Here is a 17964-nt window from a genome sequence, read left to right as displayed (position 1 = left end):
TATATTCCTTTATATTTTCCTTTATGTTGTTTGTAAAATATAAAGGAATTATGAAGGACTTACAATTGCTTTCTCTGTCCTCCTGGGCTATCAGCTTCCCAGGGCAGAAGGTAACCCCCCTGAACCCCCTTTTCTCAATGTGGTGGTCCCTAACTTCAGCCGAGCCTGGGGTGCCCAGTGCAGAGAACTTTGATTTTGCCCTCTGCAGTGGATCTGCTTTCTCTCCTGCTGGGGAACTGTGCCAACACCCTCTGGGCGGTTGGGGAGGCGGTCTGGTCCTCTTAGGGACATTAATAAGATTAGTCCTCCTGCTTCTAGTCTCCCATCTTTCAGCCCTCTTCCAGGAGGGCCTAGTGGCCCTGATTCCTGAGCCTCGGGGAGTTCTGACATGCTACTTCTCACCCTCCCCTCTGCCCTCAGTCCCACTGTTCTCTGTACCTTTAAGGCAGCCCGCACTCTTCTGTCTTTTTCCCCTCTCACGCAGTTTTGTGACTGTTGTCCTTTTGTCTTCTTTGTCCGTGTGGGTGCATGCCTTAAAAAAAAACAAAAACAAGTCTGTGCTGCCACTTAGTGGCCTTACAAACGCTGACCATGTGTGTTCATTTCACCATCTCTAATTGGAATCGTTTCTGATTTTTCTGCTATTTTCAAATATATGAAGCTGTGTTCTTGGCATTGTGAATTATTTATTCTTTTGCTTGTTTTTAGCCACGCTTGAAATTCAGGGCCATTGGGTTGCATGAGAGGAAGACTGGCCTACATTTTTTTTTTTTTCAGCGGTGAAGGGCAATCAGTTTTCGGGTGGACAGATGAGGGTTTGATACCTTCAATGTCACCAACAAGCTGTGTGACCCGATCCTAGGGGGGTTAATTTAACCTTTCAGTTTGGGGTCATAGTTTCTACCTAACAAGGATCTTCCGATGGTTAGGTTTAAAATAGCATTGTTTATTAAGCCTTTGGAAAAGAGTGTCATCTCTGATGGGCATCAATAATAGTTATCCGCTAACATTTGTAAATCTCAGACTCCCAGATTTATGCCCTCCCACCCCTTTCCTTGGTAACCATAAGAAAAAAACAAGTTATCTGCTTGTATTGTAGGACTGTTGTTTAAGGAGCTCTCTGGTTTGGTACTGGCTTATTGGCGTGATATTCACCGGCATAATATTCATATGACCAAAGCGAGGAGAAGCAGCCAGCTGGAAGGTGCTACTTCCTTTGCAGAATAGAGCTTCTCAAGGGTGGCGGTGCCACTGTGTCATGAGGGATCAGCTGAAGGGATGCTATGCTTGGTCCTGGTTTTAGGGAACCCTAGAGGTGTTACTTTCTCTAGATCCCTGAGACTCGGGGCAGGAAGGTGCATGAGCCCATCTCGGAGTCCCTAACAGTGTTCAGGGATTAGCTTGTCCCCCAGTCAGCCTTGCGCTCCTGCAGTTATCAGAAAAGAGCAGTCGGACCGATGCTTCACGTAACAGAAACCAGCCTGCATCTGAGAGTGGCAGCCAAGCACTTGAGAGTGCCCTCCTTGTCCCCGAAGCAGTCATAGTGCTTTCGCTGGCACTGCCTCCCCCTGCTCTCCCGCACCCCGTGACCCCTCCAGCATCAGCTTCGAGATGCCTGTGGAGCTGGGCATTTGCTTCGTTAACCAGACTTTGCAGAGACTCAACAGAAAGGTTGGCCAGCCCAGCCAGGAACTGCTGGGGCCCAGGGCTTCCTAGTCTGTCTGTAGTTCCACCAGTGACGCCAGTGTCTACTGGCTGCAGAACCTCCTGGCTCCTAACCTGATTATCTAAACACCACTTCTTGACCCTCCCAACCTCAAAATGGTTTGATGCTAATTTAAAAATTGTGAAGTCATTTAATGTGAATCCATGGCAATTTGTCAATATAATTTAATAACCAGGGGAAATTGAGGGCTCATGCTCGGTGTAATTTCCTCCACATCTGCTAGCTTTTCCCATCTGCTGGGGTGGGGCGCGGGGAGTAGGGGATGATGAAAATATCCAAGGATGAGAGTGACTTTTAATTTCACTTGGGGCCATAAATCGATACACATTTATTATTCAGCCAGCACTAGCATTTCCCTGGGTAATTCTATAACACATGTAGTGTCAGAATGGTTTGAAATTTGTCCTCATTAGGAAAGCGAAGGACGCCTTTTTTGCAGGCATAAGCAAGTGAGCGTCCACAGTTGCCACATGCTGTCACACAGCTTATGAAAAGGGAGACTGTTGGTCTCTAGGGAGATGGGCAGGTGGAATTTTCAGACCTGACCTCTGTCTCGTGTTAGTGGCCACAGCTCCCTGTGACTTGGAATTGCAACTAATAGTGTCACCTATGATAAGGAAGAAGCTTAATATAGGAGGTGACAAGTGGTACTGCAGAAAAAAAAAATCTCAGCTTTCCAAGAGGATTTTCTGTGAGCAATACCACAAGTAAAAATACTTGGAGACAAGGCTGTGTGGAAAATTGGAGGTGGTGGCAGGGAGGACAGAGAAACTCAGTGTCGTAGTGTTAGAAACTGCTGCTGGCAGCTGACAAGCCAGAAACAAGAAACTGCCCGTTTTATGTGATGCTGTCAATTAGTCGAGGGTGAATTTGATTTATAGGTTTTAATTCCCACCCTCACTTCTATTTTGATGTACGGGTGTTGGTGGGAGTGATGGTGCTGGGGGAGGCGTAGCCCATTCTGGCTGCTGGAACAAGATACCATAGACTAGGTGACTGTACCAACAAATACTTATTTCTCACATTTTTGGATGCTAAAGGGTCTGAGATCAAGTGTCAGCAGATTTGGTTTCCGGTGAGAGCTGTCTTTCTGGCCTGCAGACGGCTGCCTTCTTACTGTGTTCTCACATGGCAGAGAGAGATCCTTTCTCTTGTGTCTGTTCTTACAAGGACACTGATCCCAGCATGAGGGCCCCACCCTCATGACCTAATTACTGCCCAGAGGTCCCACCTCTAAACACCATCACACTGGGGATTAGAGCTTCAACATATGAATTCTGGGGGAACACAAACATGCAGAGAGAGTGGGTGAGGTTCATTTTAGACCAGCCTGTTTTGAAGAGGTTGGAAAGTTGTACTGGGACACCCCCACGGCCAGGATCTTGGTCAGTGGTGGGACTGGCCTTCTTGGAGGCTGCTCTCAGATGCTAATGGAAGAGGTGGTTTTAGCAGTTCTCCACCTGAGCTCATCCCAGCCTGTTATTTTGACCTGAAGGTTCAGCTCTCATGGTGCTAAGTGGCCTCCTATGTAAGGATTGAAGATCAGACCCCATCATCCTCCTTCCTGTTTCTTTGCCTGTTCCTTGTACCAACAATTGCCCATCTCCACTGGGAATCTAAATTAAAAAGCCTGGTGTTAATTGAATTATTAAAAAAGAAACTTTCCATGTGAAAGTAACCACTAGAATAAGACTCAACCATACAGAACGTGCCATTGTTACAGGAACAGGGCTGAGTCTCAACAACATTATGTTGACAAAGAAGCCAAATAAAACAACACATACTGTCCATTCCATTTGTTTAAAAAAATGCAAGAATAGATGAAATTAGTTTCTTGTGATGTCAGAGAGTGGTTGCAGGGGATGAAGAAAGGTACATGAAGGAACTTTCTAGAGTAATGGAAATCTATATTTTGTTTGTGGGGGGTAGTTAAATGGGTGGTACCATGGACAGAATTCATCAAATTGAATGTCTAAACCTGCACATTTTATCATATGTTAGTTATACCTCAGTAAAAAGTATATAATAATTAAAACCGAATCCTTTGGTGCCTTTTGGAAGCAGGGAGTCAGTCGTGATAAACCTCAGTTAGCCCTGTGATGGCTGAACTCGAGGTGTGGTGTCCTGGCCGACGTTCTGACCGTTTGCCCGGTCATAATCTCTCTGTGCTCCTGTCCTGCACTTGTCTACACCACTTTTAATCTACTTCCTGCTTTATTCCAGTTCAGAAGGAATAACCCATGGGTTTCTAAATCAGCACTACTCAGCATAACTCTTTGTGATGATAGAAATGCTCCAAATCTGCATTCTCTGGTATGCGAGCCAATAGCCGCATACGGCTACTGAGCACTTGAAATGGGGCTGGTTAAACAAGGAATGGAGCTTTCAGTTTTATTCGTTTTTAGTCTGAACCACCACAGGAGTGTTTGAATGTGAAAAGTGCTATTTTTAAAAAAGATCAGAAATAGGGGGAGGATTATTAGTCAGGGACCATCTCAACTTGTATGATGATGGAGTAAGGGAGTGAGTAGAAACAGCATGTGCAAAGGTCCTGAGGGAGGAGGATATGCGACATGTTTGAGGATCAGGTGGGAGGCTAGGATCAGCTGGAGCTGAGTGAGAGCAGGGGAGTTTGGTAAAGGTAAGGAAAGCGGGGTTAGCCTTATCTGGTTGGTCTGGGTTTGGCTTTGCTGAGAGGAGCTCAAATAGATCACCAGCTTATCAGTGTCCATCAGGTCACAGCACCTCTCATCTGCTAGTTTACCAGACCGTGTGTGGGGCAGTGCAATCCTCCTGGAGAAAAGCTGACCGAGGCTCAGGTCTGGTTGATCAAGACTTCCTCCGCTAGCATACAAGAACTAATGTCACAGTGTCCTCCCTGATCAGGTGTTATCAGCTCTTCCCTAGTTGCCTTCCATCTAAGATTAGCCCCGCAGCCTTCACCACATTCCCGCCTGGGCTTGTATCCTTAGAAGGGGAGGGTGATGTCCGGCTGCTCAGGAGAGATGGAGAGTGGTTGGGAGCCTCTGCTGTCTTTGAGGGCCCATCTGCTCTTCCTGCGCCTGTTTCCCCACCTGCAGCCTAAATCACCTGATCTCTGGGCTCTCTCCCAGTTCCAGGGCCCACCCCATGTTTTTACAGAAGGTCTGGTCTGCTCTCCCTTGTCTGGTGGTGGGCCAGATTTGGGGGGCTGGCGGTGGTGATGATGGGGGCCTGTGGAGGGGGCACGTCTCCATGACTTGAGCTCTTAGGTAAAACAGGAGTAGTCCTGGCACAGACCAAAGAGTTTGGGGTGGAGAGCTTTTTGAACCCCAGGAGTCTCTGTCACATTCCTGGAATTCCTCTCTAAATGATTTATTCCGCTGAGTTAAGGTGTTGCTTTTCACATGTTGAGATCAACGAGGTTGGAACATGACAGAGTTGACATTACTAGCTCTTAGCAAAGACACTCCACTCAGATAGACTGACCATTGGCCTTCATCACACGCCGTCTGGAAGGCAGAGGCCATGTTGAGAGCAGGCTGGGGGGGCTTCTCCTAAGCTGTCTGAAGTTTGGGTTGGGGGTCACGGGCTATTGCCCAGAAGGGCAGGAGGTGCTCAGCAGCCCTGGTTGGGGGGGTGGGCGTGGGGAGGGTGGTCACTGTCAAGTGCGTTTGTCCCACAGCCCTGGCTGCAGGAAGCAGTGGGGGATGTTCAGATCTGGCTCATGTCTGGCATCTTGGAGCGTGAGTGTGGCCATGATTGTGTCAACCCAGGATTCTTCTGGTGTCACAGAATTTCAGCCTTGCCACACTGCTGCCCTGATCCCCTCCAGCAGTCCAGGGACACAGCCTGTGCTCACGAACTCTTGTCTCTGAGGTGGTGTTTCTTCCCACTCCAAGGTACATTCCAGAATCAGGTTTGATCATGAGAAAACCAGTCAGCTTAGCCTTCCCCTTTCCCTGCCCCACCAGCCCAGGAATGCATGTACCAAGTTAGGTTTTAACCACACGCTCCTGACTTCCATGGAGGGTCAGGATGACAGAGAGCTCTGTGGATGAACATTTCTGCATCTTCCGTAAAACAGCCTGTAAAAGACTTTGTTGATTATGACTTCGATGTGTCCAGCGTTAGCAGTTCATATCAGAGATAGGATATTTTTTATTGCACTGGGGTAGACACTTGGGTGGGTGAGAAGGGACCTCTCCTCTCAGTGAGCTCCAAGGACAGGAAGACAATGAAGGAAAGACATGGCACAAGACCCAGAGAACATCGTTCGGGGGGCATGGAGTGGAAGCGTTGTCAGGAAGTGCTTAATAGAGGAGGAAACTCATGAGATGAGCCTGTAAAAGGGAGGGTTTACCTACCAGATGGTGGAAACACATCAGTAGAGGAAACTCATGAGAACTGAAGGCAGCCCATCTGGGTCCCTGGTCCACTGTTGACCTCTCAAGCCTCTCATCTAACCTTTATAATGACGGTGCTTTGATTTCTGTCCTTACCTCACTGTATGACATTATGTATATTATACTAATGTGCATAACCTGAATTATGTAATTATTAGTAGTCACCATTTCAGGATCCCTGAGATAAACTGCTTTTTAAAAAAAATTAGTTTTATTGAGATGTAATGTACTTACAATGAAATTCCACCCATACACTTTGAGGGGTTTTGAAAAATGTTTGTAACCACAGAACTACCACCACAATGAAGATAGAGAATATTTGTCACTCCAGGAAAATTCCATCGTGCACTTTTGCAGTCATTAATTACCTCCTCTCTCCAACTACTGATCTGCTTTCTGTCAGCACAGCTTTCCTTTTCTAGAATGTGATGTAAGTGAACTCAAAGTATTTACTCTCCTGTGTCTGCTTTCGGTCAATCAGCATAATGCCTTTCAAGTGCGGCTGTATTCTTGCTGAACTATTACTGGTTCATTCTTTTTCACTGCTGAGTAGTATTCCACTGCATGGCTGTATCCTAGTTCATTTATCCACCAGTTGTCAGGCATTTAGGTTGTTTCCAGGTTTTTTTTTTTGACATGAAAATGCTGTATAAACTGTGTGCAGGTTTTTGTGTGGACATACGCTTTTTTTCTCTTGGAGAAATACGACTGAGTAGAATTGCTGGGTCCTATGATAAGTCCATATTTAACTTTATAAAGAATGGCCAGTCTGTTTTACAAAGTGGCTGTACCATTTTATATTCCTACTCACAGTGCCAGAGAGTTCCAGTTGTCCCAGATCCTTACTGAAATTGGTATTCTTTTTAGTTGTATGGATTGCGATGGATATGCAGCAGGATCTCATTTCCCTGTTAACTAATCACGTTGGCTCTCTTTCTGTGTGCTTGGTTGCAAGTCATGTATCTTTTATGGTGAAATGTTTGCCCAAATCTTTTGCTCATTTAAAAAAAATTGACTCATCTGTTTCATTCTTACTGAATTGTAGAAATTCTTCATATATTCTGGATCCAAGTCCTTTAACAAATATGTTTGCAAAATTTTTTCCCCAGTCCATGGCTTGCCTTCATTATTTTAATAGTGTCTTTCAAGATTAAAAGTTTTTAATAATACTTCTGGTTACAGGAAAAAGGGTGTCTTGGTGTAGTTTTGGGTTTTGTTTCTTTCACTGGTGTATTTAAGCATCTTTCATATGTTTAAAATTTGTTTTAATTTTCGGTGTCTTTTACCCACATCCTTTGCCTACTTTCTGTTTGTTTTTTGGTCTTTTGGAATTCTAGGAGCTCTTTATATGTTAGGAGGGTTAACCCTTTGTGATAATGAGCCCACGCTCATTAACATGGTAGACGTTTAGGAGTCTGTAGTTGGGGCACCTTGGCACGGTTTACAGCTGGGAACAAATCCAGGTCCTGCCACCAGCTGAGTGACCCTGGGCAAGTCACATAGCCTCTGGGCATCTGCTTCTCCATCTGCCAGGCCCACTGGACTGGGCTGTGAGGTCAAGTGACACATGACGGGTGTGGCTGCACTTTGGGAGAAGTCATCAGGGCATATATCCGCTTGGGTTGTCATTTCTCACCATTAGCCATATCTGCTCTGGCTTGCCGACTCTCGGGAAAGAATCCTCTCAGAAACTCCTTTTATTATGCTCAGAACTGTCTTAGCCCAGGATGCCGTGACAAAATACCACAGACTGGGTGGCTTTTATTTCTTACGGAATTTTCTTCTCATGCTTCTGGAGGCTGGAACTCCAAGATCAAAGGTGCCAGCAGGGTCAGTGTCTGGTGAGGGTTCTCTCCTTGGGTTCCAGACAGCTGCCTTCTCACTGTGGCCTCATCTGGCCTTTCCTCAATGTGTGTAGGTGGAGAGAGAGAGAGAGAGAGCTAGTCGTCTTCTTAGAGGGGCACTAATCCCACCATGAGGGCCCCATCCTCATGACCTGATTAACCCTAATTACTTCCCTCACTTTAATCTCTAAATACCATCACGATGGGCTTAGGACTTCAACACAGGCAGCTGGGGAGGACACACATGGTCCATTGCAGGGACTGATGTCCTGATCAGGCTGATGCCCGCATCTCTGTGACATTATGCTCATGCTCACATTAGATGTGGTGGCTGCGTGGAGAGAGCCAGGTGGGCTCTGGGTGGGAAAATCACAGTGGACTTTGAGGAAGCTGAAAACGGGCTTGGGGAGAGGGCTTTGGCAGGTCTGTGCCAGCCTAGTTCCTCCGTGGGTCCTTTTGCAGAGTTTAGTTTTTCTGAGACAGATCAGTGCAGCCCTGCTGAGCAAAGCCTCGCCAGCTCTGGGTGAGGCTTCGAGGTGGCCACAGTCTGTTCTCTCGGACTTCGAGCTGATCCTGGGAGCAGAGAGTGGTTGGTAGGAATCATCCCAAGACAGGAAAAACCTGGGGTTTGCACACTGGCTTCTCCACATTTAAATATCATATTTGCTCTGTGCCGGGCGCTGCTGGAGCACTTTGAAAACAGCCTTTTGAAGTAGTGTGTGAAGTTCAAGCAGAAGCAGAACTGCTCTTCATGGTCAGAACAGGGCTTTGCTGCAGAGATGAGGCCTTAGCGGATGGCGGGGCTGCGGCTCCGGAGTCTGGGTCTGAAGTGAGCAGGACTCCCTGGCAGGAGGCAAACGTGGGTGAAGAGCAGAGCAGAGCAGGACAGCCTGGTCCCATGAAGGTGGACTGAAGCCACCTCCAACCCGCACCGTCTCAGCCCCAGTGACACGGGGTGATCTGCAGAGAAGGCTTTGTCATGAAGCTGCACACATGCCCTGCTCAGGGCTCAGAGAAGCTGGAGGGGGCTTCCAGTGGGAGCTGGAGGAGCTGAGAGCCTGCCTGCTGCCCTTTCTCCTCCACCTTCCGAATCTCACGCTGATGTCTCTGGTGGAGTGCGACTCGGACCCACTAGCAAGGGACTTCTGGGAAATGTAGTTCCTGCTGATCCCTGTGGCCACACCCCATGGGGGTGGAGGTGATAGGACTACTCTTGTCTCAGTTTTGCAGGTATGCAGAGAGAGGGAGGGCGGTTCGGTGACTTGCCGAGTCATGCAGTTATTCAGTGAGGCCTCTGCTGAGGTGCCTGTAATACTATGCGATGCTTCTACTGTATTCCCTCAGTAACGCCACCCCCTGCTCCTGCAGGGATTCCACCTCAGAGCCACCCACTCAGTCCATGGAAAACTTCTCTGAGGTGAAGGATGGTCTCAAACACCCCTTCACCCTTGATGAGCCACTGCAGGTCTGAACCATAGTTTCTTCACATTTCGCCACGCATCCTTTTTTCTAGGCAATAAGTTCCTTAGGTTTCTTTTCTAGGAATGCTTCCCATGCTCTGTCCGCAGGTCACCGTCAGTCCCTAGAGTGGCTGTCTGGCGGCCTGAGTTCGTGCATATATAATGTGTTTGGGCCCCTTGGCAACAATTGCTACCTTTTATTGCATATCAGTTGCCTGCCAGGGTCTGTTGGTATCACACTGCTCTTTATGGAAGAGAGAATAAAGTTTGGAGAGCTTGGGTTTGTTTGCCCAGTAAGCAGCGGAGTGTAGATTTGAGCAGAGATTTGCGGGCATATCACTGCCCTTCGTCAGCCAAGCCCTTGTTCAGCAGTGGGCTTCCCGGCTTGGCAGACCCTGGGGAGGACCAGCAAAGCCATGCTGTCTCCTCTGGAGATGTGTCTGGGGGTAGGAGGGGCACCCCACCCTCCAGCTCCCTGGGACCTAGATGGGGTGAACACAGCCTTTCTCCCCCTCTGGAAATTGAGGGCTTTGCAAACAGATACTGCATGGAGCCAGAAAGGCTCTGGTCAGGCATGGGGTGAGCAAAGTGAGAACTGAGCTTCTGAATCTGAGGCCTCAAAGTACTTAGTGGACTGCCTCGGTCTCCCTACTTCGGCTTTTTGAGTACTGTCTGCATCCAGGTTTGCGATGACATGGGATTCCTTAATCACACTTGCATTTTTTCTGTGTGGGTGCCATCTCCCATAATCAGACTGAGTTCCTACACAAATCAAATTGTGATTTGGGGGTCCTTCCCCAGCCCCACCTCCAGCCCCCTTGGCCCCTGCAGTGTCACCTCATGCATGGCAGGGACGTGGGATCTGCCAAGAGGCCCGGCTTGAGGAAGTGAAACTCCAGGGAGGTGATTATTTTGAAAAACTTCAAAATGTGGAATAATTTTAGACATATAAGTCAGTTATAAAGACATTATAGAGAGAGCTCTTACACCCTTCCCCCGGCCTCTGCTCATGTTAATGCCACACGTAGGTGACCAGTGTCCCTTCCCCCAACTATAAGATTACGCTATGAACAAAACTCCAGACTCTGCTGGTTTCCCCAACTTTCCCATATAATGACATTTTTCTGTTCCAGGATCCCCGCCAGGACACCACGTGGCATTCTGTCCTCATGTCTCCTTAGCCTCTAGTCTATGAGTTTCCCAGTGGTTCCTTGTCTTTCATGACCTAGACACATATGAAAAGTAGTGCTCAGGGGTTTTGTAGACTGTCCCTCAGTATGGGATGTTTTTTCATGATTCAACTGAGGTTATGGGTTTGGGGTAGTACACCTGTTCCCAAGTCCACACTCGTACTGCTTGCTGCGTGACAGGCCAATAAATCAAGAGACAAGTTTTTGGGGCAAAGAATAGTGACTTTATTCAGAAAGCCAGCAGACCGAGAAGATGGTCTAGTGTCCCAAAGAGCCATCTGGCCTGAGTTAGAATTTGGGCTTCTTTTATACGAAAACAGGAGGGACTAAAGTTCAAACATTTCCTGGCTCCCCTCAGCCTCTGGAGGGGCTTTGTTAATTTCTTCTTTCCTGCAGCCATTCACAGTTGGGCCTGGTCAGGATGTTTCCCGAGAGCTCAACAAAGGTAGTTTAGCTTAACCCTCAGGCATAGGAGGCAGGACTCCCAGAGGTGGGCCATTATGTGTAAATTAAGCTTATCTGCGACATCCCTTTAATGATTAACTTGGAGAAACAGCAGTAGGATATAAAGGTTAAAGAGAAAGAAACAGCTCCAATATGGAGTCAGGTTGGTTCTTCCTTGTCACACACGTCCTGTCACATCAGGAGGCACACGATGGCAGCGTCACTCACTGCTCATCTTCATCACTTGCCGGGGTTCTCCCCTGTAAAGTTACCGTTTCTCCCTTTCCGTATTCTCTGTGTTAGATACAGCCCCAAGTCCACCTGACACTCAAGGGAGGAGGGGATTGAGCCGAGCCCCTAGGAAGGAGTCGCAAAGGATTTGTGGACACACGTTAAGACCACCCACTGTTGACCAGCATCGTGGGGGAGATGCTTTGACGCTCTGCAGATACCCTGTTTCTGGAGAGGAGATTTTTCACATCACTTTGCTCAGTTTTCAACCCCAGGCAAACAGGCTGTCTTCCCTCTTCCCAGCTTTCTGTCACTCGGTCAATCTGAATAATGACATACTTAAGGAATCCTATTTCTTTGAGTATATAAGATGCTTTATCAGATTTCTGCTGGCCGTTGGGTTTTAATACTGGGGAGTCTGGAGGCTCCGTCTCACGGGAGTGGTGTCTGGGAGCCGGAAGCGCAGAAGCCCCGCGGCCCCTGCTGCCCGGCCGGCCGTAGATAGCGCTGCTCGCTTTTGCGTGGGTGACTCACTCATTCGTTTGCAAAGGTAAGCTAACAACTTACCAGAAGTGTGAAGATAACGTCCATAGCGGACTGTATTTTAAGACGCCTTTCGCACCTTGAAGGCTATTTCTGAACCTCCAGTTGCCTTGTGAATTTAAGGGGAAGAAGTGGTTATAAGCAGCTCCAGCCCTAAATGACCCCGAGGCAAGTTCGCTTAGCTCTGTGTCCAAGTGTGCTTAGGCCAGTGGTATACATGTATGTTCCAGAATTTGCGATCAGCTGCTTTTTGAATTACCTGTGGAAAACTCTACATGGAAGTCACCATTTTTAGCATTTCGATCGATTCAATTATTGATTAGTGATTGCCAGTCATTTTGGCAGAATGGCAGGAAGGGGAATCTCCTGCAGGAAAAGAAATACTTCATGGGTTTCTAAGGAAATATAAATCTAGGTTATCTGTTTTTGATCATCTTTGCCAATTCCCAGGGACACCGGTAACTGAAGGATAAAAACAAGCAATATACTCCCACCTGGTGGCAGCGTACCCGATGGATTGTTTGTTCTGGGGACAAAGGTTTGCAGACAGTCTGCTTTCACATGAGGTGACCTGTTGAACCCTGGAACTTTCTCTCCTAGGATGATTTCCTGTTCAGCGTCTCCATTTTAAGTGGGATCCTATGCAGCATCCTGGCCGTGCTGAAGTTCATGCTGGGGAAGGTGCTGACCAGCAGAGCGCTCATAACGGATGGTGAGTAAGGCCCCTGTGCCTGATCTCTAGGGGCTGAGCTCCCAGGGACGGAAGATGCTGTTTGGGTCACTTTTAGCAGCCTATCTTGGGGACGTGCTCAACAACTGGAACCTGTTCCTCACCCTTCTCCCCTCCCCAGGCTGTTTAGAGATCCTCAAGGTTCCCTTTCAGGGCAGATGACTTGTGCCCTGGGAATTTAATATATTCTTCCCGAATCACCTCCACCCTGACTTCTTAAGAGGGTGGGTCAGGGCTCCTCAGCCCCTTAATCATGGAGCACAAAGGGCTTCCCAGAGGCTTGGATTTTAGATTCATGACTCCAAATACAATGTCAGTATCTTTTCTGGATTCTATGAAGGCCTCCTTGGTGAATCTTCCATGCTCATTTTCCCCTCCAGCTCGTGAGACGCTTACCTGGGAGTTTAAGTTGCAATCAGCAGGGCTTCGCTCAGGAGATGAGCCACGTGTTCTCTGCCCAAGACCCAGACCAGGCAGAAGTGTCCCTCTTTGTCCTCTGGGTCTGGGGGTCTGGAGGCACATCCTGTGTGGCCCTCATCCCAGAGCACGTGGGGTTCACAGGGGTCACAAGGAGAGACATGAGCCCCCGCGCCCTGGAGTGCGAGTCACAGGGTAAAAGCTTGCGGGTTGGTAGGTGTGTCTGCACCAAGCGGAGCAGGGATCGTTAGATTTTTTTTTCCAGGAACTGCTCCCAACCCCAGGCTCTCAAGTTTCTCTCCAGAGTGCAGACGTGTGGGTGGCCATTATCCTGTTGAGGGTGGGCGGATGGCGGTGCAGAGGGCCCTTCTCTTCCACGTGATGAGCATGGTGATGCAGGGCGGACTTGTACTCCTCGTCCCATCCCGTGCTGAAGTGCTGATGCCCCACTGGGTGAGGTGCTGCCTTTTGCACAGTGGGGCAGGTGGACAGGAAGTCAAAGGGACGCTTCCAGCTTTTCAACCCCGGCCGCCCTGGGAGTCTCATCACCCGAGTGTATGGGGGTGGGGGATCCTGTGAACAGGCCTGAAGAAGTTGGGGGTTATGTGATCCGACAGGCTGACTGCCAAACCAGGGGGGACCCCAGATGCTCGTCAGTTGACGGCTACCACTGACAGCATCAGAACTGCTTGTGGTGTTTGTTACAAACACAGATTCTGATTCTGGAGGCCGGGGGTGGGTCCCAGGAGGTCGTATTTTACACCAGCGCCCCACTCCAGGCAGTGCACACAGAGGGTTGTTGGCCAGTCGAAGGAGCCGGGACACAGTGTCAGGCCAGGGAAGGTGGACTCCGCAGTGCCCAGAGCTCCCCCACCACCCTGACTCACAGCTCTCAGCATCCTTCATCAAGTGACCCTTCCTGCAGAGCCTGCTCTTGGCTTCTGTCCTTGCAAGATGCTGCCTTGCTCTCTGGGCTGCTGAGGCTCCTTGCCCATAGGAAAACACTGTTGCAAAGAGCAGAGGCAGTAACCCCATCCCCAAGCCTCTGTCCCAGAGCCCCTGGGGAGTGGCTTGCTTTGCATCCCTTGCTTGGTGGGAGTGTCAGCAAAGTATGCGGCGGTAATTACAGCCTCCTGCTAATTGCATCGTCTGGGATCCCAGTTTTACTCATTCATTGATTAGGAGAGCTAGGGAAGCAGCTGTAATTATCTCCACTCTGCTTGTCCCTTGTTTGGGGAGGTGGGGGGGGCAGGATGGGGTTTGGGGGCCAGGCCTGCCAATCATGTTGGGGGTTTTCTTGAAGGGCTACTCCAGGAGTGTCCCTTTCATGGCCTGGCCCAGGGCCACGGGCAGGCCAATTGCTTTCTCTCCAAGAAGGAAGCAAGTTGAGCAAATTGATTCTGGTGCCGGGAGGGAGGGGAGGCAGGTCTCACCTGTCACCTGGTGAGGTGGTGGGTTCCCTAGTTGGAGCTGTGTGCGAACCGGGTCAGGCTGTCTCTTATCAGATCCTTTGTCGCTGGGTCATGTCCTTACCACCAGGAAGCAGATCTTCAGGGGAAAGGGGACGACAGGGGGTGTGTGGGTAGATCCCAGACTTCCCCACGCTGTGCTGTGCAGAGAGCACGGGAAATCTCGTCTAATTGGCTTTTCTTGCTTTGTATATTTAGTCAGCGTGTGATCACTGCTCTCAGGACTAGCCTGAAGCTGGCTTTGTATTCTTCAAGGCAAAGTAATTTTGTGCTGCAAGTTCATACTGCAAATCGGACACAAGAAGACTGGAAAGGTTCCCCAGGGGAGATTCTGAACTAGGGGCTAGGAGCCAGCTCCAGCTGTGCCCACAGGACACCAGGAGGCTTCTGAGTTGAGGGGCCAGGGCTCAGGGCTGACTGTTCTAAAATACAAAGAGCCTTTTATGGTTTTCCAACACATGACAAGCTTTTAATCAGAATTTTCTGCATACAATCAACGTGCATAATTATATAGATTCTTATCTAGTCACTAAGGCCAGACTGCTAGGGCTTCTAATCAAGATAGCCTCAGACGTTACTTTGTTCTAAAATGATAACAGCATTTATTCTTGGCAACAGCTCTGGTTGTCACAGGGGAGACGCGGACAAGCGTGTGGGCCTGGGCGGGGTGGGGACAGCACCCTAGACGTGAGTGACCGATGGGGCCTTGTGTGCTTATCAGACGGGTGGTCTGGGGGACAGGGCTCTGAGCTCAAGGTCCTTCGTGTGGAATGGCTGAGGCTGGTAAGGCTCTAAAATTCTGAAGGAGGTGGCAGGGCAGGTGCGGAATCGTCCCCCAGGCCATGGGTGCGGGTCCCAGTGTTCCGTGCAGGCTTACAAGAGGTGCAGCTGACGTGGTATCAGGCTCTGTCGTGACTGAAGGTGGGCGGAGCTGAGGAGGTCAGAGGCTCCTGGAAGGTGTGGGGTCAAAGCACTGCACATCGTCAGCTGTGAACTCTCAGGAGGGTGCAGGGGTGGGAGCATGCGTTGTGGGTGGGTCCCCCCACTGTCAGAAACTGGGAGGCTGGTCTGTCCTTGGCTGGCAGAGCCTGGTGCCTTGGTGGAGCCAAGAAGACACCTAGTGGCCATCTGGGGGAACTGCATACTCTGTGCATCTTTTCTGAGCTCCCCTGGGCTTCTCTGAGGGCTGGTGCCCATGAGAAAGATGAGTGAAGGACTCCCGTCGGCCTGGGGCAACGATAACCTCCTCGTCTCTTTCCTCCAGCCACCCCCAAAAGAAAATCCCAATTTTGAGAACGCCCACGAGGTAGACTCCAGTCCAGGTAGCCCACTGACTAACGGCCTCTGTGGACGCTTTTGGGGGCCTTCTGAGAAAAGACATGGGTGGCAGACTCCTTTTTTTTGTTACTAAGAGGCCTGGTCTGATTCCATTTGTGAAGAACAACAGGAGGATTCAAGGGACCGCCAGAGGTAAGAGGGTAAATGGCAGCCTCTTACAGGGGCAGAGGGGAACTATGACCATGACGTAGCAGAGGAAGGGAGCGAACTGCAGCTTCCCCTTCTCTGAGTGAACCTGCTGTCCTGCTGAGGGAGGCCGTTCCTGAGTGCTCTGTGTGCAAGGTGCAGGGACAGACTCAGTTGGCACAGAGCTTTCCACTGTGGTGACGAAAGGCTGCAGGTGCTGGGGAGGGGTCCTGCTGCCTGTGCGGCGTGGAAAACAGAGATGGGGAGGAATGCTGAGCCCCGCAATCCAGAGGTGAGCGAGCCTGGAGGAGCTGCAGAAACAAACCCCATGGGGACCTGGGCTGCAGCCTTGCCCCCTGGCCCCTTGAAAAGGGGAAGCCAGGAGGCAGTGGGGGTCGGGGGCTGATGGCCCCTTGCCTCTACAGTCAGAGGCAGAAGGCTTAGAGATTTGGCCTTGGGACTTGGAGCTGGTGGGACAAACCTCAGGTGAAGCGGGTGTCAGCCCTGTCCTCCCCCCACCTCCCGGGGTACCCAGTGGCTCTGTCAGGCTGGCTGTGTGCAGCGGAGGGCCTAGTGGGTGATGGGTGGAGGTGCTCCTCCTGGGTGGTGGGCTGGGGTCCCCTGGTAGACATGGGAGGGCAGGCAGAGGCCCTGCCTGGAGTGGCCCTCGTTAGCCCCAGGCTTCCGGAAGTCCTGACCCCTCTCACCACACAGTTCCCTGGACTGGCCTCTGGAGACCGTGGCCCCTGGTGGCAGGAAGATGCAGGCGTTTGCTTTTTTAGGTGACATTGGGTTGGAAGGGTCCACTCGATGTGAACCTGGTAGAGCGCCTCAGGGTGGGTGGGGGAGCCCAGGCCACACCCTGCGGTTCAGGAGGAAGTCCTCTGCCTCTCTCCAGAGTTCCCCCAGAGCCTGGGCAGTGGTGGCCTCGTGTCTCGGGACAGCACAGCCCGGCTGAGTAGAGTCCTCTTAGCACCACTCAGACCGTGTCCCCTGCCTCCCGTTCCCCTTGCCCTCCATCTGTTAATTCAGGACTTAATGCAGCCATCAGCTGAGGTCCTGAGAAGTTCTGGGACTTGGACTGCAGCAAGGAGAGACGGAATTCCTGTCTGTAAGCTTACATCTCTGGTGGGACAGAGACAGAGGTTTGTAAAAAGAAAAATGGTTACAAGGTCATGAAGAGAAGCACCGTGGAGAAAAATGGAGCAGCCGCGGGGGGGGGGGGGGGGAAGCAGCATAGGGGCAGCCCTGGGAGAGCCCGGGAGGAGGGGTCCGGGCTGGTGGGTAGGTAAGTCGAAGGCCCTGCGGGAGGGCAGCGGTGAGCCCGAGGTGGGGAGGAGGGGAAGAGTCTGCGTGGTTTTCACATTTGAGCATCTTTTCTGTTGGAGGGTTCTGGCTGCTGTTGAGAGGAGTGGATTGTGGGTGGAGGGAGCTGGGGGTTGGAGGGGGCTGCTTGGGGAGGTGACAGTTGGCAAGATTGACTTGATGGATGGATTCCACTTGGGGACTGGTTAGATTTTGGATGTGAGAAAAGTCAAGGATGGGCTCCTAGTCTTTTGGCTTCAGCAGCGAGGTGGAGGGTGGCACTGTTTACAGAGAAGGTGCCTAGGAGGTGAGCCATTTGGAGGCCGCAAGTTTTGCTTTGCACATGTTCAGTTTGACATGCTTGTACTTCTGCCATTGAGGGGAAAGGTCAGGACAGAAGAGAGCAGGTTGGAAGATGCTGGCTTATGGAGGGGAGGTGAGAACCGGGGGCGAGGATGGGGGTGAAGAGTTCAGACTAAGCCCAGCACTCAGATGGGGACGAGGCGGCAGCTCTCGCAAAGGAGACTGAGAAGCAGCAGCTGGAGTGGCAAGAGGGAAACCAGCAGAGCGCGGTGTCACGTGGGGCTGAAGGGACGTGTTCGGAGGGGGGTGGTTGTAGAATAGGGACAAGGAGTTATCTGTGGCAGCCTGGCGTTACCCATGGCCTTGGGGAGGGGTGGAGAGAGAGAGAGAGAGAGAGAGAGGCGTGGTGGGCGGACAGCTCTTCAGGGCGTCTTGTGAAGGGTGGTGGTGCGT

General features: G+C 50.4%; 1 protein-coding gene across 8 annotated transcripts in view; it reads left to right on the top strand.

Moving 5' to 3' along the window:
* TMEM163 (transmembrane protein 163) overlaps positions 1 to 17964 on the top strand; it is a 214754-nt gene that overhangs the window by 193120 nt on the left and 3670 nt on the right. For 6 of the 8 annotated variants that reach the window (XR_012506973.1, XM_074363557.1, XM_074363553.1 and 3 more), the window contains one exon: positions 12424 to 12535. Coding sequence is in view for 7 of the 8 variants with exons in the window: in XM_074363557.1 (XP_074219658.1) it covers positions 12424 to 12535 (112 nt within the window). In the remaining variant the exon portion in view is untranslated. Of the gene's footprint in view, positions 1 to 12423; positions 12536 to 15703; positions 16395 to 17964 lie in introns of those variants that run through there. The other 2 variants (XM_074363559.1, XM_074363558.1) reach the window with 2 other exon arrangements.

The sequence above is a fragment of the Camelus bactrianus genome, chromosome 5, assembly GCF_048773025.1.
Source record: "Camelus bactrianus isolate YW-2024 breed Bactrian camel chromosome 5, ASM4877302v1, whole genome shotgun sequence".
Lineage (NCBI taxonomy): Eukaryota > Metazoa > Chordata > Mammalia > Artiodactyla > Camelidae > Camelus > Camelus bactrianus.
This window is presented reverse-complemented; position numbering and strand designations above follow the sequence as displayed.